The 27,848-nt window shown below is 39.3% G+C and overlaps 1 protein-coding gene across 1 annotated transcript in view; it reads right to left on the bottom strand.

The window, feature by feature from the left end:
- Positions 1-27,848, bottom strand: part of RASEF (RAS and EF-hand domain containing) — a 91,514-nt gene that overhangs the window by 13,383 nt on the left and 50,283 nt on the right. Inside the window, exons 5-14 of the mRNA XM_055578880.1 lie at positions 26,703-26,780; positions 24,505-24,620; positions 21,354-21,422; positions 18,306-18,390; positions 17,096-17,184; positions 7,298-7,532; positions 6,731-6,868; positions 6,467-6,614; positions 4,017-4,098; positions 2,464-2,578 (exon numbers count right to left, since the gene is read on the bottom strand). Coding sequence (XP_055434855.1) covers positions 2,464-2,578; positions 4,017-4,098; positions 6,467-6,614; positions 6,731-6,868; positions 7,298-7,532; positions 17,096-17,184; positions 18,306-18,390; positions 21,354-21,422; positions 24,505-24,620; positions 26,703-26,780 — 1,155 coding nt within the window. The remainder of the gene's footprint in view (positions 1-2,463; positions 2,579-4,016; positions 4,099-6,466; positions 6,615-6,730; positions 6,869-7,297; positions 7,533-17,095; positions 17,185-18,305; positions 18,391-21,353; positions 21,423-24,504; positions 24,621-26,702; positions 26,781-27,848) is intronic.

Genomic DNA, 27,848 nt, shown 5'->3' on the forward strand with positions numbered 1-27,848 from the left:
TCATATGGAAGCCATTAATCAAATATTCACTTAAGCCAGCCAAGACTTCCCAAAGCCACATGGGTAAGTAATGGCACATTCAAGTCTTGACTCAAATATGACCTCCTGGTGCGACCGGCCTGACTGCACTACCTGCCGCACTCTGCCTCACCATAAGGCCGGTTATCCTGGCCTTGTTTGGTTTCTACATCTAGCACTTCCTAGCATTCATTTTATTTACTTATGTTGGTTGCCTTTTACATCTTCCTAACTAGAATACAAGCTCCAAAGGGTAGGGCCTTTTGTTTTTTTTTTAAATGGATATACTGCCAATACATGCACAAAACAGGGATGCCCAAAATATTTTTGAATGTGTAAAAGTCGAAAAGAGATCTCATGTCTCAAGTGTCTCCATTCAACTTTTACCCACATATCCAATTAACAAATTATTCATGACAGGTAAATGGCCATAATTTTAAGATTTTATAACCCAGTGGTTTTCAAGTGAAATATATTAATTATTAATTCAGAGCGTCCATTCAGCACTGACACTCCTGCTTCCCAATCCTTTCATGCATCTGAACTATCTCACTGTTAGTTTTGACCCATATTATAGTGGCCATATAAACTGTCCCAACAGAATTTCCCCAAATGAGAAAAGGTGAGCCATGGTGAAGACTCACTGAGATAAGTCAAAGTCAAATGCCAAGCGACGTCTCATTTTTTCTCCAGTAACAAATTCAATATTTCATCTTGAATACAGTTTTCTCCCTTTTCTGACCCTATGAAAGATAACACCAATAGCTAAATGAATCACTTGCCGCAAGTACGTGCTTACTTATCTAGCAAATTATGGCAGGCGGGCACCTGGTATAGGCCGTAACGTCACACAGGGCTTTTTCCAACCCTATGGCTGACCCTGCCTTTTGTGTCTCCTTGTCTTGAGTATAATCCAAAGTCTTAAAAGGGAGATCAAGTCCAAAAGTTTCAACAATAAACAGTTTTGCTATAGATCCTAAATATCTGTGTGTGTTAGTTGGGATTATCCATTCTTCTCTCGTTGGTCTCCCCAGAGCTTCCTCTGTTCCCTTAAGTAGATGCCTCTCCTCTAGGCACTACCTACCTTGGAGATCCTTTCTTGATATTGCAGAAGTTTTTCTTAACCTGCTGCTCATTCTGGAGTTTCAAATCAGGAGGTCTAATTCTCCCTTCCACTCCAACCTCTAAATGACTAAACGCCAGTGTCATGTACTTTCTATGACTCAGGTTTCTCATAAAAAGTGAGAGCAACATTACATTTACTTCCTTTCTCAGATATGTTACAGAGGTGAATATAACATGGAGAAAATTTTGTGAAATAAAAATACTACATAAATGTCAACATGCTTTTGATGTATATATAATTTTCAGTTATGGTTTTTCAATTGAGCAAAATGCGTATTTATCATTGAGTCTTATTGCCATTTTTCAGTCAATCATTTCTTACATCTTTAGTTAGAAAGAGAACATTTTGGTATTTTACAGGGTATGAAACAGGCCCAACTAAAGAATCTAGAGGCTGACTTGAGATCAGACAGCAATCAGTTCTCTGTTCAGCCACCACTGCACTTAATGCCTGTTAAAAATGATAGATCATAGACATACTTGAAAAATTGTATTAGCCACTAGGTTTTTTTTTTTTTCCCCAAGAGACTATGCTGAATCATGGCTTGAACTGTAGTTTTACGGTGATTAATAATATTGGCAGCACATTAACTGTGGTCAAAATAGTTTCCTACTTTAAAAAATTATTGACCATGAAACAAAGGATATGAAAGCTCCTCAGATGAAAGACACCATCTCATTTGAGCAAAAGAAAGCATAGATAGTAAGCACACATGTTTAAAATACCAATTAGTATGTTAGTAGTACTTTGGGTATGTAAAGACCCAAATCTCTATCAGAGGAAGGCTGAGAACATGGTTCCTATGGAATTTGGACCGGGTGGTGCCAGGTCGTGATGGTATTTCAACTATACTTCTAGCACACGTGTTGGTATGCTTTCACCTATACATCTAGCACACGTGGAAGCCCCTATTACACCTCCAGTCACACTACACACCCAGCTCCATCACCCTCTTGTTTGTGAGAACTGCTTTTCCTTGGGTTGTCTGGATTTTCACTTGCTGCCAATTGGGTTCTGATCATATTAAAACCCAGGACTTCCCCCTCTCCCACCACCACTCAGAAGCTCACTTTATTAGTGTCCTTGGTTCTGTGGGAACTGGCCCGCTACTGAGGAGGAGACCACTGCTGCTAAGTACTATTAGGAACCCTGCCTCCCACAGGTTCTTTCTGAGAACCTAGATCAATGGATCTAGGTTCTTTCTGAGAGCCTAGATCAATGGTTTCTGAGTTCATTTTTACAAAGAGAAACAGCATTTCCTGAGATCCAGCCTATAACTCTCCTGTGTAATTTTTTTGTTGTGTGTTTTGATTTCTTACCTCGATCATATCTACCCATTCTCGTACATTAAGAAAGCTTTTCTCACACGTAACATCATACAGCAGCAAAACACCATCTGCTCTTCGGAAGTAAGACTTGGCAATGCTTCTGAATCTGGAAAAAAGCATGAAGGTAACAGTTCTAATCAGTCAGTTTGGTGTTGCCTCATTCTTCATCTCTTTTATGCTCACTTTCCCACCCGCACTCATCTTTAAAGCAAGCCTTGGGACTTCCCTGGTGGTCCAGTGGTTAAGAATCTGCTTTGCAATGTAGGGGGCGCAGGTTCGGTCCCTAGTCAGGGAACTAAGATCCTGCATGCCTCAGCGTAACTAAGCCTAAGCAAAGCTGCTAACCCCTTGTGCCACAACTAGACTGTGTGCCACAACGAAAGATCCTGCATGGCACAGCTAAAACCCGATGCGGCAAATAAATAAATAAAAATATTAAAGACCGAGCCCAACTGAGAAGAATCTAATGGCAATGTATTTCTGTGAAAGAGTCATCCCCGAGGCCTAGAATGACCTAGTGAAAGGTAACAGAAGAATCTGCGCTAGTGATTTAGAAAAGTCAATCATTTTCTCCACCAAACAATCTCAAGAAAGTCTACAAAGCCCAGCGCATAGTCAGGACAAGGTTGAGAGCGTAACTTCTAAAATTGTCAGCCCCAGCAACAAGCTACTGGAAGCCAGGTGTGGGACACAGAGAAATATGGAAGGAGAGGCACATCCAAGCAAAATTATTTTTTGGGTGGTGGGGAGGGAGTACTGTGGGTGGCTGGAAGAAGACCCAACCATGTGGAACACCACAGGTACACACATGGGGTGTGGGGGGCTTCCCAGGGGAAGAGCACACCTCAACCTATATGTCCTAACTCAACCAAGTATAATATTCTGCAAGATCTTAAACAGGGCCCTGTCAACCACACATTTTTTAAATGCTGCTAGAAAATACGAGCTCCTTGTGGGCAAATATTTGTGTGTGTCTGTTCACTGTTGAATCTGAATACCCTAAGTGGTGCCCCGTTACAGAGGCTGGCAGGTTCCCCCCAACTTTTTTGCTGCACAACCAGATTCAGTCTGTTCCCAAAGAATTAGATAAGATTAAGACCTACTCTTCACACTTCTGTCCATCAGCAATGACAGAAAGGGAGGGTACTGTCTGTTGCCATATGCAGCTCTGCTGTTTAGTCTCTGTCTCTGCCCTTGAACAGAGGCACTGACAGGTCTTCTTCTCCATCTTCTCTGGTGCACCAGCTCCCTAGCTGCTCATACTGTTGCCACTTTCAGGAGTGCTGCCTCACCGACATTCTCTCATTAGGAAAGGGCACTCTCTTTTTCCCAATGGGTCACCAGTTCAAAGGGAGCTTAGAGGGACTCACATGACTGATGATGGAAGAGTGAAGAAGGAAAGGATGTGGAAAAAAGTGAGCATTCTTAAAATTCTAACACTATATCAGAACTATATTATCATGAGCACAAAAGATACCAAACGCCCTACAAGGCTTGTCCACGCAAACCCCAGCAGAATTCAAAGCACTGGGGAGAGCACTTGCCTCTCCTGGCCCGCTGTATCCCACAGCTGCAGTACTGTCCGTTCTCCATCTACGATCAGCATTTTCATTTGAAAATCAACTCCTGAAAAAGAATATAAGAGAACATGGAGAACACAATGTAAATAATTCCCTTGGATTTTACTTTTCAAGCCCTCTTTAGATGAGACAAAAGCCAATAAGGTGAAGTTCAGTGAGACAGAGGAAAGAACCTGGCCATCAATGAGAGTGACCTTCACATAGTAATTATAAGCCAGATCACACTTGTAATCTGGCTTGGGGAAGGATTTAATCTGGCTTGGGGATCGGCTGGCTTGAGGATGGATTTAATCTGTGGACAAAAGGAAAATCTATGTTCTGTGTTCACATAATTAGATGGACTCAGTTTTATGTGTGTGCATGCACACAAATATGCCTATGTATATAAACAGGTATATCCATGTGTGTATGTATATGTATATAAGTACATGTATATGGTGTGTATATATGCCAGGTGCTCTAGCAACTGAACCAAATATTTTAGGCTTTTTATGACTCAAATTGAAGTGAACTTTCAGCTTTGTTATCTTGAAGGGTTATAACACTACCATAAATTTACAAAGACATCCATTGTGAAGAGGGTAACCAATCTGTTTTAGGGTTTCTGGTTATCAAAATAAGAGTTCTTTGCGACCCCATGGACGGTAGCCTACCAGGTTCCACCGTCCATGGGATTTTCCAGGCAAGAATACTGGAGTGGGCTGCCATTTCCTTCTCCAGGGGATCTTCCCAACCCAGGGATCGAATCTGGGTCTCCTGCATTGCAGACAGACGCTTTACCATCTGAGCCACCAAGGAAGCCCAGATAAAGAATAATAATATATGATAATTTGCATATCTTCAACTTCTTTTACTATTATGCAAATGTGGAAATGAGACTACTTTTCCTTGTTCTGAGAGGTATTATTCATGTGTTCCATTGTGAGGGAGGGGAGGGAACATACACTCAGCTATAATTCTGACCCTGATGACAAACTGGCCATCGGTAAGATCACTTTATCAACATCAAGTGACACCTGATCAGAAAGGCTTTCCCTGGGCATCCTGTGCCAAAGGGCACTTCTCCCAAACCTTGTTTTTTAAAATGAATAGCTAGGGCATGGAAGCAACCTAGATGTCCATCAGCAGACGAATGGATAAGAAAGCTGTGGTACATATACACAATGGAGTATTCAGTTCAGTTCAGTTCAGTCGCTCAGTCGTGTCCGACTCTTTGTGACCCCATGAATCACAGCACGCCAGGCTTCCCTGTCCATCACCAACTCCCGGAGTTCACCTTACTCAGCCATAAAAAAGAATACATTTGAATAAGTTCTAATGAAGTGGATGAAACTGGAGCCTATTATACAGAGTGAAGTAAGCCAGAAAGAAAAACACCAATACAGTATACTAACGCACATATATGGAATTTAGAAAGATGGTAACGATAACCCTGTATGCGAGACAGCAAAAGAGACATAGATGTATAGAACAGTCTTTTGGACTTTGTGGGAGAGGGAGAGGTTGGGATGATTTGGGAGAATGGCATTGAAACATGTATAATATCCTATGTGAAACAAATTGCCAGTCCAGGTTAGATGCATGATACAGGATGCTCGGGGCTGGTGCACTGGGATGACCCAGAGGGATGGGATGGGGAGGGAGGTGGGAAGGGGGTTCAGGATGGGGAACATGTGTACACCCATGGCAGATTCATGTTGATGTATGGCAAAACCAATACAATATTGTAAAATAATTAGCCTCCAATTAAAATAAATAAATTTATATTAAAATAAATAAATAAAATGTGTTTCTCATCCACTTCCCTCTTTGTGGGCTGGGATCTAGCTGACTTTGTTTACTGTGTATCTGTGGTGCCTGCAGGGCTTCACTGGTGGCTCAGTCGGTGAAGAATCTGGCTGCAATGCAGGAGACCTGGGTTGGGAAGATCCCTTGGAGGAGGGCATGGCAACCCACTCCAGGATTCTCTTGCCTGGAGAATCCCCATGAACAGTGGAGTCTGGCAGCTGCAGTCCATGGAGTCTCAAAGAGTCGGATACAATTGAGTGACTAAGCAGTGCCTATACAGTACGTGGCTCACAGTAGGATTCCAGAAGTGCTTGCTGAATAAATGAATCTGTCATCTCTGGCGTTAAACTCGGTTTGGTTGATCTCACTGGGTAAGCAGATATCTTAGTCACTTGTTAGCAGATACCTCAGTCCCTTGTTAGTCTTCCTTTCTGAAATTTAGGCCTTGGCCAAAGCAGAGGATTATTCTATGAGAAGGACACATGAACACTGACACACACATGTACATATGTATTATACAGAGGGAAAAGAGAGAGATCTGTGGGTCTGTGAATATAATACCTAAAGAAAATAGAATCAACCTAAAGAAGGTCATTTTCCCATTATCCTCTGAAAAAGAACCGTACCCAGGGTAGCACTTGTGTTTCCTCGAAATTCATTCTTGCAAAGTCTCATGAGGAAACTCGACTTCCCCACTGCAGCGTCCCCGGCCAGCACAATCTTGTAAGCCTTCTGTGAGCTGGAAGATTTATGGCTCTCATCCACCATGTCTGTCTAGGGGAAGGAAGCCACAGTGAGTGACAAAAGCAGTGCCCACTTTCTTCCTAGTAAGTTACATGACATGAAAATGAAGAGTGTTCATGAAGAGAAGTGTCTCTGAAACCACGTACCTGTGGTGAAAGAGCCGAGATGGGCTTTCTTGAGGAGCTAATGATACTGCCTTCACTAGCAGATCCCGGGGGCTTCCAGTCCAGGATGGAAGCCATGCCTTCTGAGCCATATGTCTCTTCATCCCTTATATCAGGAACCTGTTTTTTTTTTTTTTGTTTTTTTAAGTCAGTCATTAAAAAACAAAGAAGGTCTTTCATTACACATGTGAAATAAAAAGAAGAAAAATATGCTGCTGAATCAACAGTCAATGCTGTTAGGGAACAGAGTGGCCACAAAAGGAAATCTATTTTCCTTTTTCCCTAACTTGGTAGAGAAAAATGTTCTCCCAACTATGTTTCACATGTACAAAATGCCCATGACAGATAAAGCTCAAACAATGCCCATGACAGATAAAGCTCAAACAGGGTGGGATATGTATTTCTGTGGAAGAAAGGAGAGCAGGCCTAGGACTTGAAGCCTTTAAAACAATGACCATGACAGATAAAGCTCAAACAGGGTGGGATATGTATTTCTGTGGAAGAAAGGAGACCAGGCCTAGGACTTGAAGCAGTGACTTCAGGGCTTACGTCCGTGTCCGAAGCATCACCCCCAAAGCTCTCTTGCATGCCGTGCGACCTCTGGAATCCCTTCTGGTGCTTGTACTCCACCTCTGAGTCATATTCATTGGAATCCCGCAGGGTAGACAAGCCACTGTCGAAGCAGCTCTCGGGCAGGCTGTCAACATCACAATTCATCCTCTGCATGGGATCACAGAGGGCCAGCGAGTCACAGTCCTCATCCATGTAGGAAGAGCGAGATGATCTGGTAATAAAGGAGAGGACTGTTATACCTGATATAGTGATTCTCAAGATGACACAGCAATGGAATCAAGACAGCAATGCAATCAAGACCAATATTTTTGTTCTTACCAAGAGCTGTAATGTAGTCCAGGATTAAGCATCAGGGGAAATAAAAAACTCAAAAAAACAGTTCATTCTATGCAACAATCAATTAAGATAAAGACATTTAAGTTAAGTCAAAGATTTAATTAAGGAAGTCATTTAAAAAAAATCACCTTCCTTATACAAAAAGAATCAAAATGTCCAGAATGTAAATGCAATCTCAAGTTGTGTTAACAAAAACGTATACAGAACATGGGAACATTTTTATTCTAATGTGATCAGACCATATTCTGAACAATGTGTTCATTTCTGGATAATATCTCTATTGTGACTTGAGACTTAAAACCCTCCAGTCTGAGAAATGATTCAGTGCACTTGGCTGAAGTTGTAATTGTTTCTTCTCTCCTCAAATACTTGGAAGAGTTGACCCTAAGGGCCAACTGATAAACTTTTCAGGGAGTCACATCTCTACTCAACATGGTGAAAAATGACAGGCAATTAGAACTGTATGACCCCAGACTGGTTTGGCATATGAGATGAGTTTTCTGCCACTAAGTGTTGACATGTCTGGGAAGACTCTGATGGGAGGAGGGGCTTCCTAAGAAGGTGTACCAGAGAAAAACTAGAAATCCTGACTTCTATGGATCTTTCCACTTGGGAAACTCCAATATTTTATAAATGTATATTTTCTCATTTTATTTTGCTTTTCCATTTGATTCCCATAAGTATCTAAGTTTATATAGAAAGAAAACAACGTATTTAGTTCCTACTACACATTGGGAACCATACTAGCCACTTGATATGATATCATCAGAAAGAGGAAATGGGAAGGAGACATAGATCTACAGATATGAGAAATATTCTCAAATGAATATTCTTAGACAAGAAAGGGTAATCTTTACAGAAATATATGCCATATAAACCTGAGAAGTCAAAAATATTTTGGTATCATTAGCAAATGTTTAAAATTAACTAAAAAGGTAATTTAATCACCTAACTTTCTGTAAATATGTTGCTCAATTATAAAGTCTTTCTCCTGGGACAGGAATTTCACACAATATCTCAATCTGCTTAGCTAAATGTGTGTACATTTTTTTAATTTGTCTCATCTTTTATGAAACTCTCCTTCTGACACTGATTTTAGGTCAAGCTGTAAGGAACCTAAAGAAACCATTTCATTATAATATAATGAAATATATAAAAATATATAAAAATCAGCTCCATGTTATGATTAGTCAGAACATTTTTTTTAACCTATTTGTATTTCTGATTAGGAATGACAGAGAAAAAAATCCTGATTGAAAAGACACCTTCATACAGAATCTAAATTAAAAATATAGGTATAGATCAGACTTTCTCCGGAGAAGGCAATGGCACCCCACTCCAGTACTCTTGCCTGGAAAATCCCATGGACAGAGGAGCCTGGTAGGCTGCAGTCCATGGGTTGCTACGAGTCAGACACGAGTGAGCGACTTCACTTTCACTTTTCACTTTCATGCACTGGAGAAGGAAATGGCAACCCACTCCAGTGTTCTTGCCTTGAGAATCCCAGGGACGGGGGGAGCCTGGTGGGCTGCCGTCTATGGGGTCACACAGAGTTGGACACGACTGAATCGACTTAGCAGCAGCAGCAGCAGCAGACTTTCTCAAACTCAACTTATATACATACCCTTTCAAAAGTAAACTAGTCTTTCTGCCTGAATAATATTTTCATTACAATTAAATATAAAAAAATATAACACAAGTTATTATATATTTTAGAGTTCTTAGAAAAAACACAAAACTAAAACAAATATACAACTTAAAATCCAATAAGGATGCAAAAGCAATAAATAAAATTAAATTTACAAGATGATTTTGATTAAAAAATTTTAATTGAAGTATAGTTGATGTATACTATTATATAAATTATAGGCACAGAATATAGTGATTCACAATTTCTCAAGGTTATATACTCTATTTATAGTTATTATAACATATTGGTTATATCCCGTGTTGTATAATATATCCTTATAGCTTTTTTTATGCCTAATAGTTTGTACCTTTTACTACCCTACCCCTATACTGCTCCTTCCTCCTCTCCCCTCTAGTAGCTATTGGTTGGTTCTCTATATCTGTAAGCCTGCTTTTTTGTTATATTCACTGCTGCTGCTGCCAAGTCACGTCAGTCGTGTCTGACTCTGTGCGACCCCATGGATGGCAGCCCACCAGGCTCCCCCGTCCCTGGGATTCTCCAGGCAAGAACACTGGAGTGGGTTGCCGTTTCCTTCTCCAATGCATGAAAGTGGAAAGTGAAAGGAAGTCGCTTAGTCGTGTCCGACTCTTAGCGACCCCATGGACTGCAGCCCACCAGGCTCCTCCATGGGATTTTCCAGGCAAGAGTACTGGAGTGGGTCGCCAGTGCCTTCTCCGGTTATATTCACTAGTTTGTTGCATTTTTTTGGATTCCACATATAAGAGAAATCATACAGTATTTGTCTTTCTCTGTCTGATTTATTTCACTTAGCATAACATCCTCCAGGTCTATCCATGTTGCTGTAAATGGCAAAAAATTTCAATCCTTTTTTTTAATGGATGAGTTGTATTTCACTGTATATATACACACTACTGCTAAGTCACTTCAGTCGTGTCCGACTCTGTACGACCCCAGAGACGGCAGCCTACCAGGCTCCCCCGGCCCTGGGATTCTCCAGGCAAGAACACTGGAGTGGGTTGCCATTTCCTTCTCCAATGCATGAAAAGTGAAAAGTGAAAGTGAAGTCGCTCAGTCGTGTCCGACTCTTAGCGACCCCATGGACTGCAGCCTACCAGGCTCCTCCATCCATGGGAGTTTCCATGCAAGAGTACTGGAGTGGGGTGCCATTGCTTTCTCCGGTTATATTCACTAGTTTGTTCATTTTTTTAGATTCCACATACAAGAGAAATCATACAGTATTTGTCTTTCTCTGTCTGATTTATTTCACTTAGCATAACGTCCTCCAAGTCTATCCATGTTGCTGCAAATGGCAAAAAATTTCATTCCTTTTTTTTAATGGATGAGTTGTATTTAACTGTATATATACACACTACATCCTTTTAATCCATTCGTCTGCTGATGGACACTTAGGTTGCTTACATATTGTGGCTATTGTAATGCTACTATGAACACTGGGCTACATGTATCTTTTATAATTTTTTTTTTTTCAGATACATGCCCAGACGTGGAATTGCTGGGTCATATCATTTGTTATTTGTGTTCTTTTTGATGATACCCATTCTGACAGGTGTGAGGTGATATCTTATTGTGGTTTTGATTTGAATTTACCTGATAATTAGTGATGTTGAGCATCTTCTCATATGCCTATTGGCCACTAGCATCCTCTTTAGAAAAATGTCTATTCAGTTCTTCTGTCAATTTTTTAATTTGGTTGTTTGCTTTTTTGATTAAGTTGTATGAGTTGTTTATGTATGTTAGATATTAATTCCTTATCAATTATATCATTTCCAAATATTTTCTGGCATTGAGTGGGTTGTCTTTGATTTTCTGATAGTTTCCTTTGCTGTGTAATAGCTTGTAAGTTTAATTAGGTCCCATTTGTTTGTTTTTGCTTTTATTTCCTTTGTTTTAGGAGACAGATACAAAAACTATTCTATGGTTTATATCAGAGTGTTCTGCTTACATTTTCCTCTATGAGTTTTATGGTACCTGATCTTACACGTAGGTCTTTAATCCATTTTGAGTTTATTTTTGTATATAGTGTTTGAGAATGTTCTAATTTCATTCTTTTACATAAAGCTATCTGGTTTTCCCAGGACAGCTACTGAAGATACTGTGTTTTCTTCATTGGATATTCTTGCCTTCTTATAATAGATTTATTGACCGTAAGTGCATGGATTTATTTTTGGATTCTTTATCTTATTCCACTGATCTATATATGTGTCTGTTTTGATGACTGTAGCTTTGTAGCATAGTCTGAAGTCTGTGAGTATGATTCCTCCAGCTCTGATATCTGTTTTCAAGATAATGTTGGCTATTCAGGGTGCCCTGAGTTTCCATACAAATTTTAAAATTATTTTTTCTAGTTCCGTGAAAAGTGCCTTTGGTATTTTGTTAAGGATTACACTGTTAGGGATTGCATTGACTGTAGATTGCACTGGTCATTTTAACAAAATTAATTCTTCCAATCCAAGAACACAGTATATGTTTCCATCTATTTGTGTCATCCTCAATTTCCTTCACTGGTGTCTTATAGCAGTAGTCCCTGACCTTTTGGTACCAGGGACTGGTTTCATTGGAAGGCAATTTTTCCATGGACCAGGGTGGGAGATATGGTTTAAGGATGATTCAAGCACATTACATTATTGTGCACTTTATTTCTATTTTGTGGCAACCTCAGGATATTTTTGCCTTGACTTTAGGGTTAGGGTTCACACTCCTATGAGAATCTAATGCCACTGCTGACCTGACAGGAGGCAGAGCTCAGGCAGTAATGTGAGTGATGGGGAGTGGCTATAAATACAGATGAAGCTTCACTTGCTCCCCTGCCACTCACTTCCTTTTGTGTAGCCCGGTTCCTAACAGTTACAGACTGGGGTTGGGGATCCCTGTCTTATAGTTTTCCTAGACAAGTCTTTTATTTCCTTATGTAGGTTTTTTCCTATGTATTCTTATTCTTTTTGATGAGATGGTAAATGAAAATATCTCAATTTCTGATAGTTCACTGTTAGTGTATAAAAATGCAACAGATTTCTGTTAAATTGATACAAAATTAATATATAAATTACAAATATAATATACAAATTACATACTATACAAATTTGTATATATTATATAATATTAAAATTTTGTAATATATAAATTACATTAATTAAATTAATATACAAATTAATTTTGTATCCTGGAACTTTACCAAATTCACTGATGAACCTAACAGTTTTCCGGTAGCATCTTCAGGATTTTCTATGTATAGTTTCCTGTCATCTGCAAACAGTGAATTTCACTTCTTCCTTTTCAATTTGAATTCCTTTTGTTTCTTTCTCTTTTCTGAGTGCTATGGATAAGACTTCCAAAATCATGCTGAATACGAGTGGCAAGAGTGGGCATCCTTGCCTTGTTCCTGATTTTAGAGGAATGCTTTCAGTTTTTCATGTTGAGTATAGTATTAGCTGTGGGTCCATCATATATGGCCTTTATTATTTTGAGGTATGTTTCCTCTATGCCCACTTTTTGGAAAGTTTTTCAAATCATAAATGGATGCTGAATTTTGTCAAAGGCTTTTTCTTCATCTATTGAGATGATCATATCATTTTCATTCTTCAACTTGTTAATGCGGTATATCACACTGAAACAGAAAAATCCTTGCATCCCTAGGACAAATTGTACTTGATAATGATGTATAATCATGTATGATCATGATGTATTGTTGGATTTGGTTTGCTAATATTTTGTTGAAGATTTTTTTGCATCTATGTTTATCAGTGATATTGGTCTATAATTTTCTTTTTTAGTGATACCTTTGTCTGGTCTTGGGATCAGGGTGATGGGGGTCTCAGAGGATGAGTTTGGAAGTATTCCCTCCTCTGCAATTTTTTGGACTAATTTGAGAAAGATAATTGCTAACTCTTCTTTAAATGTTTGGCAGAATTCACCTCTGAAGCTATCTGGTCCTGGACTTTTGTTTGTTGGGAGTTTTAAAATTACTAATTCAATTTCATTACTGGTAATTGTTCTGTTCATATTTTCTATTTCTCCCTAGTTTATTCTTGGGAGACTGTACCTTTCTAAGAATTTGTCCATTTCTTTTAGGTTGTTCACATTATTGGCATATAGTTGTTTGTAGTAGTCTCTTATAATCCTTTGTATTTCTGTGGTGTTGGCTGTAACTTTTCTTTTTTCATTTCTGACTTTATTGATTTGGACCCTCTCTCTTTTTTTTTCTGATGAATCTGGCTAAAGGTTTATCAATTTTACCTTTTCAAAGAATCAGCTTTTAGTATCATTGATCTTTTCTATATCTTTTAGTTTCTATTTTATTTCTGTTCTGATCTTTATGATTTCTTTCCTTCTACTAACTTTGGGTTTTGTTTGTTCTTTCTCATTGCTTTAGGTGTAAGGGTAGGTTGTTTATTTGTGATTTTTGTTTCCTGAGGTAAGCTTATATTGTATAAACTTTCCTCGTAGAACTGCTTTTGCTGTGTCCCATAGGTTTGGATCATTATTTTTTAGTTTTCATTTACTTCTTGATATTTTTTTAATTTCCTCTTTGACCTTCTCAGTGATCCATTGGTTCTTTCATAGCATATTGCTTAGTCTCCCATGTGTTTGTGTTTCTTTACAGTTTTTTCTTGTAGTTGATTTCATCTCATTGTGTTGTGGTTAGAAAGATGCTTGATTTGATTTCAGTTTTCTTAAATTTACTGAGGCTTGTTTTTGTGGCCCATCATGTAGTCTATCCTGGCAAATGTGCCATGTACACTTGAAAGAATGTGTATTCTGCTACTTTTGGATGGAATGTTCTCTCTGTATCAATTAAGTCCATCTGGTCTAATGTGTCATTTAAGGCCTATGTTTCCCTATTGATTTTCTATCTGAATGATCTGTCCATTGATGCAAGTTAAAGTCCCCCCCACTACTATTGTGTTACTGTTGATTTTTCCTTTTTTGTCCATTAATATTTGCTTATATATTTAGGTGCTTCTATGTTGGGTTTAGATATACTTACAATTGTTATATCTTCTTGGATTCATCCCTTGATCATTATGTAGTATCCTTTTTCATTTTATGCTATGCTAAGTCACTTCAGTCGTGTCCGACTCTGTGCGACCCCATAGACAGCAGCCCACCAGGCTCCCCCGTCCCTGGGATTCTCCAGGCAAGAACACTGGAGTGGGTTGCCATTTCCTTCTCCAGTGCAGGAAAGTGAAAAGTGAAAGTGAAGTTGCTCAGTCGTGTCCGACTCTTCGTGACCCCATGGACTGCAGCCTACCAGGCTCCTCCGTCCATGGGATTTTCCAGGCAAGAGTACTGGAGTGGGGTGCCATTGTCTTCTCCGTTTCATCTTATAACAGTCTTTATTTTAAAGTCTATTTTGTCTGATATAAGTATTGCTATTCCAGCTTTCTTTGGATTTTCATATGTATGGAAATCCTTTTCCCATCCCTTCACATTCAATCTGTGTGTCTCTAGATCTGAAGTGAGTCTCTTGTAGGCTACACATATATGGGTCTTGTTTTTATATCCAGTCACTCTATGTCTTTTGGTTGAAGTATTTAGTCCATTTACATTGTTGATGGGGTGATTTTAGCAGAAACTAATGTCTATGGCTGGGGATTTGTTATGTAAGTGAACGTCAAAATGTCTCTTGTCAGTAATGTTTGGGTAACAAAAGACATATAAATATGTCTCTGGTCAATAATGTGTTAAAGTAATTATCAATGTGAAGAATCTTCCTGCCAAGCAGGAGACATGGGTTCGATTCCTGAGTCAGAAAGATCCCCTGGAGAAGGAAATGGCAAGCCATTCCAGTATTCTTGCCTCAGAAATCCCATGGATGATGGAGCCTGGCAGGCTACAGAGCATGGGGTTGCAAAAGAGCTGGGACTAACTCAACAAACAAACAAAAACAATCTTATTGTCATTTTAAACATTAATTTGGTCTTGTTTTGTAGGTATTTTTTCCCTTTCTTCTTCTTTTGTTCTTTTTTCTTGTGATCTGATGACTAATAAGTTTTACATTAGCATCAAAAAGAAAATAAAATATTAACTCCCCCCTAAAGGAACGTCAGTCTGGATCATGGTGGCCCTCTAGTGACTGTTCAAGGTTATGAGCACAGAAGCACTACATTCCTGTCACTTTGAGGCAATGGGATATGATGACTTTGTCCCTTAGTCATATTGCTAAGGAGCTCTTTGTTTAGTACTACCAGCCGAATTCATGGTGCCCACTATTTTCAAAAATGAATCATGATGAAATTTCTGAAATAATTTTCAGTAATCTAGCTTTTCCTTTATTTGCTTAGAATTGACCTTAAGCATCAGTAAAGAAAAATAGCATCACACCCATATATGTTAAAAAGTAATATCTACTTCTCAAAAACAGAAAAGCCAGATACCTAGAGATACCATTAAATTTTTTTATTTCACAAATCAGTGAAAAATTCTGGTATTTGGATAAAATTTTATTAAAAGTGATCACCAATAACCTTTGAAAATAGACCTTCTGGAAAAGCTATCTGGCCATTTTGCTGTTGCCAAGATATTAGGTGCATTATTCTTTAGCTCAAAAGTTCTCAAATGAAAAGGGAAGGCACATAAAATATGAAAGTAGCATCAGAAGTGGAGGGCCAGAGATTTACAGTTTATGCACTCACTTCTACCATCAAGCTTTGATACACTACAAAATGAGCCTTCTAAGTAGCAACACTGGACACGTATGGTAAATCTCCTACATAGGAACCTTCAAGTTGTGAACTTTCAAAGATGTGAACATGCATTTCATCAACGTCAGGCATGAGTGAAATTGTCCTCCATCTCCTATTGCTGACAATCCTTCAGTCTAGCATCTGCCACCTCCTCTCCTATCTCCATTCAGTAACTCTTCTTACCTGTTCACTCACTGCCAGCCCCTGTATGCCAGCTGCTGTACTTACTACTGTACTTTCCAAGGTACTGGACTGTAAGATTAAAAATGTTTGCTTTATTTTTTGAGTTTGCTTTCTATGTATTATTTATGTGAAAATATTATAAACTTATTACAACATAGTATTATAGAGCAGGTTGTATTAGTGGGGTACCTAGGCAAACTTTGTTAGACTTATGAACAAACTGGACTTGTGAATGTGCTCTTGGAATGGAACTCATTTGTATATAGGGGATTTATTGTATATGTACACACATGTGTACACAAATATATACACAAATATAATCTTTTAGTTTTCATTGCTAGATCTCAAGCTATAGCAGGGCCAATATTTCACTTCATTTGATTAAAAACAGAGCTAAATTCTCACTTCTGGGAAGCCTCTGTGACTCCTTTAGTACATTAACTCATAAACATCTACTCTCGACATTTCTATTTGTTTTGAAAGTTCCCCTTTCCTTGAACATAGCTTGCATAATATATACTGAGCTGCTAAACATTTACAGATTGTTCCAAGAATCTTAACATCATACACCACAACATCACATATGGTAGTTCCACTGGCTTTCCTGAAACACCACTTACAAAGGGCACTTCTAAGAAATAAGACATTATAGGGATGAAGTAAGGGTGAGCATACATAAAACCAAGTCATGATAACATCTTAAAGAAATCACTTTCGCCTCTCTGAAACATTCTAAAACACTTTAATCTTTACGTGTTTCATGTTTCAGAAATTTATAGAGAGTAGAAAATAAAAATTAGTGCCCCAACTGTATGCTTTTAATTCACCTCTAAGGAAATGTACTTTCCTTTTAACTTTGATCCAGAATTCAAACAAAAAGTTAAAAAGGTGTTAACATACCTGTCATAGCCCAGAGGTTGAGAAGAATGAAGATTTAATTTAGGACTGCTTCTAGAAATTGTATTCCCTGGTGAGATATTATTTATGCGCTGTAATACATAAAATACAGAAGTAATATTTTGTCATTCCATTTAAACACTTTCTATACATTTTAAAAACCTGTAGTACACTAATTTACTAATGTAATTGAGAGTTTGGTATCCTACATGAGAAAATGTAAGCACAGATATCAAGGGAAAAAGTGCAACAAATGCCCAAAGGACTCTCTCTCTTCATCTGAAGTCCAAACCATACCATATAGGCCCTCAATGGGCATCCTGGCCCCCAGATTTGCCAGGACCTTGCAGTACCAGCTTTGGATTAGTCTCTTCTCAAATCATCATTTGACTTAGCGACTGACTCATCCACACCCAAAACTGTGGCACTGGAACCCCAACCTTGAAGCTGACCTCCAAAAGTTACGGAAGAGGCTTTCTGGCTTTCTGGTTGGGAAAAGGTCCTCAAAATTCTAAATGGGCCTTAGCCTGTTTCTATAGGAGGGTTTAAAAGCCCAAGGTTTCCACTCTGGTGATCTCATAACCACAAAGAACAACCAAAGAGTCTAAATAAACTCCTTGACCAGAAGCACTCTCCCTCTTCTCTCTACAGGGAAACAGTTATTTGTACCTCCATGAGACATCTTACTTTTTATATTAGTGGTATCTGTGCACATCTTAATTTCCTGCATGTGTGCAAAGTTGCTTCAGTCATGTCCGACTCTTTGCAGCCCCATGGACTGTAGCCCACCAGGCTTCTCTGTCCATGGGATTCTCTAGGCAAGAATACTGGAGTGGGTTGCCATTTCCTCCTCCATGGGATCTTCCTGACCCAGTGATCGAACCCATGTCTCTTTTGTGTCCTGCATTGGTAGGAGGGTTCTTTACACTACCACTACCTGGGAAGCCCCCTTAAGTCCTTACCATACTACAAACTTTTCCAGGATCCAGGCCACATCTATCTTTCTCTGGTTTTCTGGAACATTGAACAAAGAGTTGGCAAACATCTACACATTATTCAGAGGAGTGGCATATTTTTTAATTTGGGAAAATGTTGCCTCCTTTTATTATATGAAATTGTTTTCTCATTCTTATAAGTTCTAAGACACGATTTGTTGATCAAACTACTCTACCACAAGAAAGAAGAAAATGCATTGTAAAATTCTGTGGCCTACCAAGGCTCTGCTGAGCTTGCTGCAGCTGTTTTCAAGGGCACTCCTTAGGCCGTCGTTACTGTCATGCAGTTTCCTGTTAGCTGTTCTGCAGAGTAAACACATACAATAAAGAAGCAGATAAGGAAAGTATTAGTGGGATTAATGTCACCACTTTCTTTTCAGGCTGTGATGTTCATTCAGAACATGGACCTATTACCTCTTGTAACTTTCTACCACTTCCCTTCAAATCTTCTAAACTGAGATGTTAATTCATTACTAGAAGTGCAATTTAACAATGTGTTAACTCTCTTCAAAGGTCTCCAGGCATTTTAGGAGTGAGTCAGTCATGCTGTGGAAACTGCTTCTCCTTCAGGGAGCTCCACTGTTAAGACAGGTTTGGTGCAGGCCTTTCTGTTCCCTAAAGGCCTGAAGCCAGCTTGCCTCACTTACTCTCTCTCCCCTCCATGCTGGGGGATAGACCTGGTGTGTTCTGTCACACTTCTTTCTCCTGGCTCCTCCTACTTGTGGCCTGGTGCTATACTGCCAGGCACGTTATATACCAGTTAAAACCTCCAATGTTACAGCTATATGCAAAAAAAAAAAAAAAAAAAAGAAATTAGAACACCTCCTAACACCATAGACAAAGAGAAACTTGAAATGCATTAAAGACCTAAATGTAAGACCAGAACTATAAAACTCTTAGAGGAAAACATAGGTAGAGCACTTGATGATATAAATCAAAGCAAGATCCTCTATGACCCACTTCCTAGAATAATGGAAATAAAACAAAAGTAAGTAAGTGGGACCTAATTAAACTTAAAAGCTTTTGCACAACAAAGGAAACTATAAATAAGGTGAAAAGACAACCCTCAGAATGGGAGAAAATTCTCATTTTCTTCCAAAGGAAACAACTGACAAAGGATTAATTTCCAAAATATATAAGCAGCTCATACAACTCAATACCAGAAAAACAAACAACCCAATCAAAAAGTGGGAAAAAGATCTAAACAGACATTTCTCCAAAGAAGACATACAGATGGCTAACAAACACATGAAAAGATGCTCAATACTGCTCATTTTTAGAGAAATGCAAATCAAAACTACAATGAGATATCACCTCACACTGGTCAGAATGGCCATCATCAAAAAGTCTACAAACAATAAATGCTGGATAGGGTGTGGAAAAAAGGGAACCCTCTTGCACTGTTGGTGGGAATGTAAATTGATAAAGCCACTATGAAAGACAGTATGGTGATTTCTTTAAAAAACTAGGAATAAAACCACCATAAGACCCAGCAAGCCCAGTCCTAGGCATATACCCTGAGGAAACCAAAACTGAAAAAGACACATGTATCCCATTATTCATTGTAGCACTATTTACAATAGCTAGCAACCTAGATGTCCATCAGCAGATGAATGGATAAAGAAATTTTGGTACACATACACAATGGAATATTTCTCAGCCATAAAAAAGAACACATTTGAACAGTTCTAATGAGGTGGATAAACCTAGAGCCTATTATACAGTGTGAAGTAAGTCAGAAAGTTAAATATGGTATACTAACACATATATGTCGAATCTAGAAAGATGGTACTGGAGAATTTATCTACAGGGCAGCAATGGAGAAAGACATAGAGAACAGACTTATGGACATGGGGGGAGGGCAGGAGAGGGTGAGATGTATGGAGAGAGTAACATGGAAACTTACATTACCATATGTAAAACAGATAGCCAATGGGAATTTGCTGTATGTCTCAGGGAACTCAAACAGGGTTCTGTAGCAACCTAGAGGGGAGGGATAGGGAGGGAGGTGGGAGGGAGGTTCAAGAGGAAAGGGACATATGTATACCTTATGGCTGATTTATGTTGAGGTTAGACAGAAAACAACAAAATTCTGTAAAGCAGTTATCCTTCAATTAAAAAATAAATTAATTTAAAAAAAGCTCCAATATTGACTCAGGGTTCAAACCCCAACTCAGGCACTTACTTTCCATATCTCTTACAGAAGCCATTTAAACAGCCAGAGCCTCAGCAACCTCTAAAATCAAATAGTCTCTGCCTTAGACACCAGCTACTTTTTCCCTGCTTCAGGTTTATTCATCCTTCAGAACTCAATTCAATTGTTTCTTCCTCCAAAAACACTTCCTGGACCTTCCTGGATAGGAGAATGCCCTTATGAGATGCATGGCTCCCTTTGGCCCCCCTCTCTCCTTTGGCATGTTATATTTAGAAGTACTGATGAGGTTCCATCTTCTTCCCCTAGACTAGCCCATAAGGAGAGAGGCTGAGTGCCTCTCTGAGTGTCAGCTCCTGGCATACCTGAACCATAAAAGGTGCTAAATGAAAACCTGCTGAATAAATGAGTAGGTGAATTAACAGGATTTTTATAACATATCAACTCTATCAGTGCCACAGGTGAGGCTTAATAAGCATTTGTAATGGTGAAAAAATCATCAAGCCTGACCTGACATTACCTGGGGGAAGTAAAACCAGAAGAAAATATTGCCTGGGAGAAAAGAGAGAAAGGGTGTCAGGGAAGAGGGAGGTTTTGTCAGTGAGGCCCTCAGAGAATGGATTCTGCAGCTTAGTTGCAGAGCTGACAGAGCAGGTGCAATATTTCCAAGAGATTTAAAACAAAGAAGAAAAACATACTGCTAAGCAGGCACAATAAACTGAGCGAGAATGATTGTGTGTGCCTAGTGATGTGACACGCACTATGCGGGATGCCTGAAACCTCTCAGTGTGCCAAGCTGCACAGAAAGCTGATGAGGTCAGGGCTGTGTTCTTTACAGTATAATAAATCTATTATAAAGATACACTGGACATACCAACCTGATTTAAGAGGACTTTTAGAGAATTATAACCTTGTTCCTGGATTGGAGGAGTTTATGTAGGATTAGCAGCATCAGAAAGCTAAACTGATGTGCTAAAGTCACCGTATCAAGAGGAACATGTGTGGATCTCTGAACCTAGCCTCTGATACATGGCAACTCGTGTTATATGTGGCACGTGTTTTACTAACAAAATATAAGTTAAATGTAAGTGTGATGAGAAATATGAGAACTTACTGGAGTATTTCAATTTGCCTCTCAAGACTATTTCGATCTTCTGTGTATTCTCGGATTATTTCCAGATCCCTGTAAAATTACATTTTATGTTTGAATGAGCATTAGGTGTTCAGTCCTGCCTTACCTGTATCTACTCTCCCAGACTCCTTTCCATCTCTTCCAAAGTCCTGCGTCCTTGACCATGGTTTCTATCTCTCCATGCTCCTGCTCCGATTCTCTCAGCCCATTAGCAGCCTCTTCTCCCCTATGAGCCACAAGCATACCCACACCTCTGCTTCCTCCTGCAAGGCTCTGCTTCCTCCATTCCCCCTTGCAGCATCCACAGCTCCTCCACCCCAGCCTACTGCCCTGGCTCTGGTCCTTACTGGGACTGAACCCCTGGCCTTCTACTAAGCCTGCTGTCCACAGGTGCTCACATTACCCATTCAACCCAACTCACTCTCTCACCTCTGACTCTTCTCTGCTCATTCCAAGCCTTACTGCTATTGCTGCTAAGTTGCTTCAGTCGTGTTCAACTCTGTGCGACCCCAGAGACGGCAGCCTACCAGGCTCCTCTGTCCCTGGGATTCTCCAGGCAAACACTGGAGTGGGTTGCCATTTCCTTCTCCAGTGCATGAAAGTGAAAAGTGAAAGTGAAGTCTCTTAGTCGTGTCCAACTCTTCGAGACCCCCATGGACTGTAGCCCACCAGGTTCCTCCATCCATGGGATTTTCCAGGTAAGAGTACTGGAGTGCAGTACCATCAAGCCTTACGCAACCCCTGCTGCTGCTGCTAAGTTGCTTCAGTTGTGTCCGACTCTGTGCAACCCCATAGATGGCAGCCCATCAGGCTCCCCTGTCCCTGGGATTCTCCAGGCAAGAATACTGGAGTGGGTTGCCATTTCCTTCTCCAATGCATGAAGGTGAAAAGTGAAAGTGAAGTAGCTCAGTCCTGTCTGACTCTGAGCGACCCCATGGACTGCAGCCTACTGGGCTCCTCCGTCCACGGGATTTTCCAGGCAAGAGTACTGGAGTGGGGTGCCATCGCCTTCTCCGTACGCAACCCCAATCCCAGCTATGTTAATACTCCTTTCTCATCTCTGTGCTCCCAGTCCTGCTGGCCCAATCCCAGCTATATTAATACTCCTTTCTCATCTCTGTGCTCCCAGTCCTGCTGGCCCTCCCCTCCCTACCCTAAGCCACAGAGGGATCCACAGAACTAGGCTTTCTCTGTTCACTATAAACTCATGCTCAGCAAGTCCTCTGTTGCTGTATTATGAAGCAGTCCTGGGCTTCTCCTTAAAATGTCCATTCAGAACATCAGCCACTTCCCTCCAGCCCCTATCCCACCCCAGCTCCATTTCTAAGCAGACAACCCCCATCCCTATCTTCCCCAGACCCCCAGGCTGTCAAATTTTGTCCATAATAACTAACTTGCCCATTTGCACTCTTGATAAAGCTACAAGTTTCCCAGTTGTCTCTAGGAATTTAAGTTCCTTAGCCAAAAATTCTGGGACCTTACATTACAGCCTTAAACTAGTTTTAAAACTTTAAAATTTTTTTAAACTTTTGCCTTTCCATTCAAAATATCTTTTTCTGTCCACTGGCCTGACCACTGTTCCCCAAACTAGTCATGTCCCTCCTTATGTCCTTGCCTCTGCTTTGGGTTTTGCCACACATGGAATGTCTCTGAGACTCTTTTTCCATCTGTAAACTGAGGATAAGGAAAGGTCCTATGGCATAGGAAACTGTGACTGAGTTAATGCTAATGAAGTACTAAAGGCAGTGTCAGGCAGTTGTCAGTGGGACCTGTGTAACTCAAGTGTCTCTTCTTTAATAAAGTCTCCACCTTTCTGAACTAAAAGAACACTTTGTCTACCATCTCATGGCAATAAACCCAACGTGTGACATTGCTGGTGGTATTGTTTCTGACATTGTTGAGTTCTTATGCTGTTTAACTCTGTAACCTTTTGGCTTTTAAGTTTCCCAACTAAATTTGAAGTTCTCAAAGAGCAGAGGCCACATCTTTTCTTTTTTTAAAATGTACTCCACACTCATAACTCCTTATCTAGCTCAGGGACCTGCATATAGTAAGCACTTAATAAATGTATGACTGCTTTTCACTGTGCATTTGCATTCTCAGTCATGTCCGATTCTTTGCAACCTCATAGACTGTAGCTCACCAGGCTCCTTTATCCACGGAATTTCTCAGGCAAGAATACTGAAGTGGTTGCCATTTCCTACTTCAGGGGATCTTCCTGACCCAGGGACCAAACTCGGATCTCCTGCATTGGCAGGTTGATTTTTTACAACTGAGCCACCTGGGGAAGCTTTCCATTACAGGATCTTAATTCTGAATAAGGTTGGCGAAACAACAAACAAAACACAAGGTATTTTTCTCAACTGTACATGTACTAGGGGATACATGCATATAGTCATGCATATAGATGCATTTTCATATTTATAATTTTGTTTTTTTTAGAAGTCACTCAGTCGTGTCCGAGTCTTTGCGACCCCATGGACTGTAGCCCACCAGGCTCCTCCGTCCATGGGATTCTCCAGGCAAGAATACTGGAGTGGGTTGCCATTTCCTTCTCCAGGGGATCTTCCCAACCCAGGGATTGAACCCGGGTCTCCCGCATTGCAGGCAGACGCTTTAACCTCTGAGCCACCAGAGAAGCCCATATTTATAATACCCCTATATAAATAGCTACGTGTATCTTCCCTATGTATAATTACATGCCTTTGTGTGTAGATGTGTGTGTTAGATCCTATATTATTAACACCATATTGCAAAACTAAAGCATAGTAAAAATAAAATGACTTGCCTATGTTGCAGGGTTGGAATTTCTACCTTCAAAGCACCTCAGTTAGCACTGCCTCTTGATACTTTAGGTATATTCTTCTGCTCCCATTTAATTCAAACATTTCTAGGCCCTGCACTGTTCTGTGCAGTCAAAAATTAAACTAATTAATCAGTTTGTTTTTTAAAAAATTAAAAACACAAAAATCACTAGATCTGACACTAAACATAAAATCTTTAGAAAGCAAAGAAAATATTAGCAAAGTTAATAAATAACCCCTTATTACTACGTAGCTAAGCTTCATTCACATGGATGTTACCCGAATAAACATTCCATTCAAAGTACAAAGTAAAATGTGAAGTTTCATACCTTTCAGAATTCAGACTCTGATCAGCATAATCACTTTTCAAAGAATCTAATTCACTCTGAAGAAAGGCTATGTTTGTCTGTGCTTCCAAAAGATCTTTCTTAACTTTCTGATTTTCCTAGAGGAAAGGAACAGTGCAGGTCATTAGAGTTTCTTCCACAGGGAGACGTGAATTCAAGTAGTGTAACTTTCCCACATGTCACTCTCATCCCTCCACAGTCTTCAAACCTTGGTGTTCAAAGAACTAATTATCAATTCAAGGTAATTTTAAATTTTAGTAAAATATTAAAATGTCAAAATTAAATCCTCAAAGTTGTTGTTCTTCTTCTTTTTTAAATACTTGGGCATTTGGTGCAAAACTACAACAGTAAGAGTTTATCATGATGATACTTTAACATGTCATTGGTAAAACAATGGAGACCAAACATTTAAACATCTGCTTTACTTAATGAGAGCTGTGGAATTACTGATAGTGTGTGGAATTGACAGTATCTATTATCAGGTAGACGGGCTACTTTTCATAATAAATCTTATCACCTAACATTGTTAAGTTTTATACTTAAAGATAAGCCTGTGTGGTTAGGAAATTTCTATATTTTTCTTAAAAACAAAAGAGAAAGAACAACAACAAAAAATCACTGGAAGTTTCTGGTTAAATATGGTAGACTGGGCACAAGAATTAGTCTTCTTTCCCTTTTGAGACCCTATTAACATGAAATACCAAAGAAAATAAACTAATAAAAGAATGGAAGAGGGGCCAGTCAACAGTCAAGTGATCTAAAAACATTGCTGGAAAAAGGAAACTGGATGGCAATGCGCTGACAAAGGGAAGAAAGAAGGGGAAAAGGAGGTCCAGATGATAGGTGTTGAAGGTTCTGCTGTAGAGCAGAGCAGAGACAATTGGTCAGGCAGAAGCCCAGAGAGTGAGAAGAGGGCTGAAAACAGAGATTAAAATTGTATATTAAGTCATGCTGCCTCTCAAACCCATACCTGCTCTTACTTTAGGAAAGAAGAGCAGAAATCCAGAGCTGATTCCAAAGGCAACAAGTTATTTAAAAATAACTGAATGATTCCCCAAAGGAAAGCTAAGGCTTCTCTTTGTACATATCCATGCCTCATGCATATGGTACCTGGGGTTCCATGTTTGACAGCCAGCTTCACATAGAGAGCTCCAAGGAGACTGTCTTTCAGAAGAGAGGCCCTGAGGTAAACAGATCTATTTGCCTAGCTGCACAGGAATCATACATTGGCTACCTGAAATGGTTAGAAATTCCAAGGTGACATTTGGGTAGCAAATTTAAAAAGCAATCAATCCAATAAGAATTGAAATCTCCTGGACTCCAAAACTTCTCCAATATTTTCAGGAGAAGAAAAAACAAATTCCATGTACTGGAAAGAATAGATAGAAGTTGCAAGGTATCAGGGATATGAAGATGACAGAGTTTCTTTTTATAAGTAACCAAAAACCCCACCAAGAGAATCCAAGAGAAGTAAGCAACTCTTTAAAGTCATGATTTAAGCACAAAACCAACTAAGAGGTAGCAAAATCTGGAACTGGTAGTACATAAATGGATCCTAACCACAAACCTGGGGGACCTTCTCTTTTTGAGTGGCACAGGGATAATAAGTGGACAGAAATAAATGCAATTCTAGCTCATTCATGCTCACTTCTTGGCTCTGCAGGGGAGAATATTTAGATTCATAATAAAGGAAATATTCATTATTGGCTTTCAGTGTTTGAGTCAACCTGGAAACTAAAGAAAATAATGATGATGAAACAGATATAGATATTATCAGTTCTGGGAACACAAATACTAGAGATATTGTCAGCAGAAGATGGAAAGGGACAGCAAGAGGAAGGATAGGGCAATAAGACCTCATCTTACAAAGCTAGGGAAACAGATCTGAGTTGATGTTATATGAATGCAGGGGTTAACTAATAAATGTTTAAAGGTCACATAATCATTGCTCTGAGTGAAAAATAAAAGCATTTACAATAGGTATTAGGTAATAGACTGAGGGAAAAGTCTGCCAAAAATGTAACACCTTTAGTCAGAGGTATTTCAAAGACTCTCTAACTGTAGTATTAATTTCTCTTTAAGTTTTTATTCCTGGAACACTGAAATCATAGCATGATTTTATTTAAGAAACATTAGTCTAACAGGGAATACATTACTGAAAATGAAAAGGTAATTCTTACCATTGATAAGTCATAAATTTGTTTCTTTAATGCAGCCACATCTTGTTTCTGACTTATGTGTTTTGATTGTTCTTCTAGCTGAAAGAGCAAGTAAAAGTTGAGCATTTACAAACTCACTTTTAGTTGGTTCCACTAAGTTTAGGAATATATTCACATTCAGATATGGGAATTCTAAACATCTTCAATTTTGAACATTATACAACCACATAAATCATTAAATTAAATGTAATCATAAGAATTTGAAATTTTGCTTTAAATAATTAAAATATTTGAAACAGGGGTTTATTTATTTATTTTTGCCAGTTCCTACTTTAAAAAAAATTATTTAATTGGAGGCTAATTACTTTACAATATTGTGGTAATTTTTGCCATACATTGACATGAATCAGCCATGGGTGTACATGTGTCCCCCTGTTCCGAACCTCCCTTCCACCTCCCTCCCCACCCCCTTCCACCTCCCTCCCCATCCCATTCCTCTGGGTTGTCCCAGTGCACCAGCTTTGAGTGCCCTGTTTCATGCATCGAACTTGGACTGGTCATCTATTTCACATATGGTAATATATGTGTTTCAATGCTATTCTCTCAAATCATCACACACTCGCCTTCTCCCAGAGTCCAAAACTCTGTTCTTTATATCTATGTCTCTTGCTGTCTTGCATATAGGGTCATCATTACCATTTTTCTAAATTCCATATATATGTGATAATATACTGTATTGGTGTTTTTCTTTCTGACTTACTTTACTGTGTATAAGAGGCTTCAGTTTCATCCACCTCATTAGAAATGACTCAAATGCGTTCTTTTAATAGCTGAGTAATATTTCATTGTGTATATGTACCACAACTGTCTTATCCATTCATCTGCTGATGGACATCTAGGTTGCCTCCATGACCAGGCTATTGTAAACAGTGCTGCGATGAACACTGGGGTACATGTGTCTCTTTCAACTCTGGTTTTTTTGGTGTGTATGCCCAGCAGTGGGATTTCTGGGTCATATGGCAGTTCTCTTTTGTTTTTTAAGGAATCTCCACACTGTTCTCCATAGTGGCTGTACTAGTTTGCATTCCCACCAACAGTGTAAGAGGGTTCCCTTTTCTCCACACCCTCTCTAGCACTTATTGTTTCTAGACTTTTTGATAGCAGCCA

The sequence above is a fragment of the Bubalus kerabau genome, chromosome 4, assembly GCF_029407905.1.
Source record: "Bubalus kerabau isolate K-KA32 ecotype Philippines breed swamp buffalo chromosome 4, PCC_UOA_SB_1v2, whole genome shotgun sequence".
Lineage (NCBI taxonomy): Eukaryota > Metazoa > Chordata > Mammalia > Artiodactyla > Bovidae > Bubalus > Bubalus kerabau.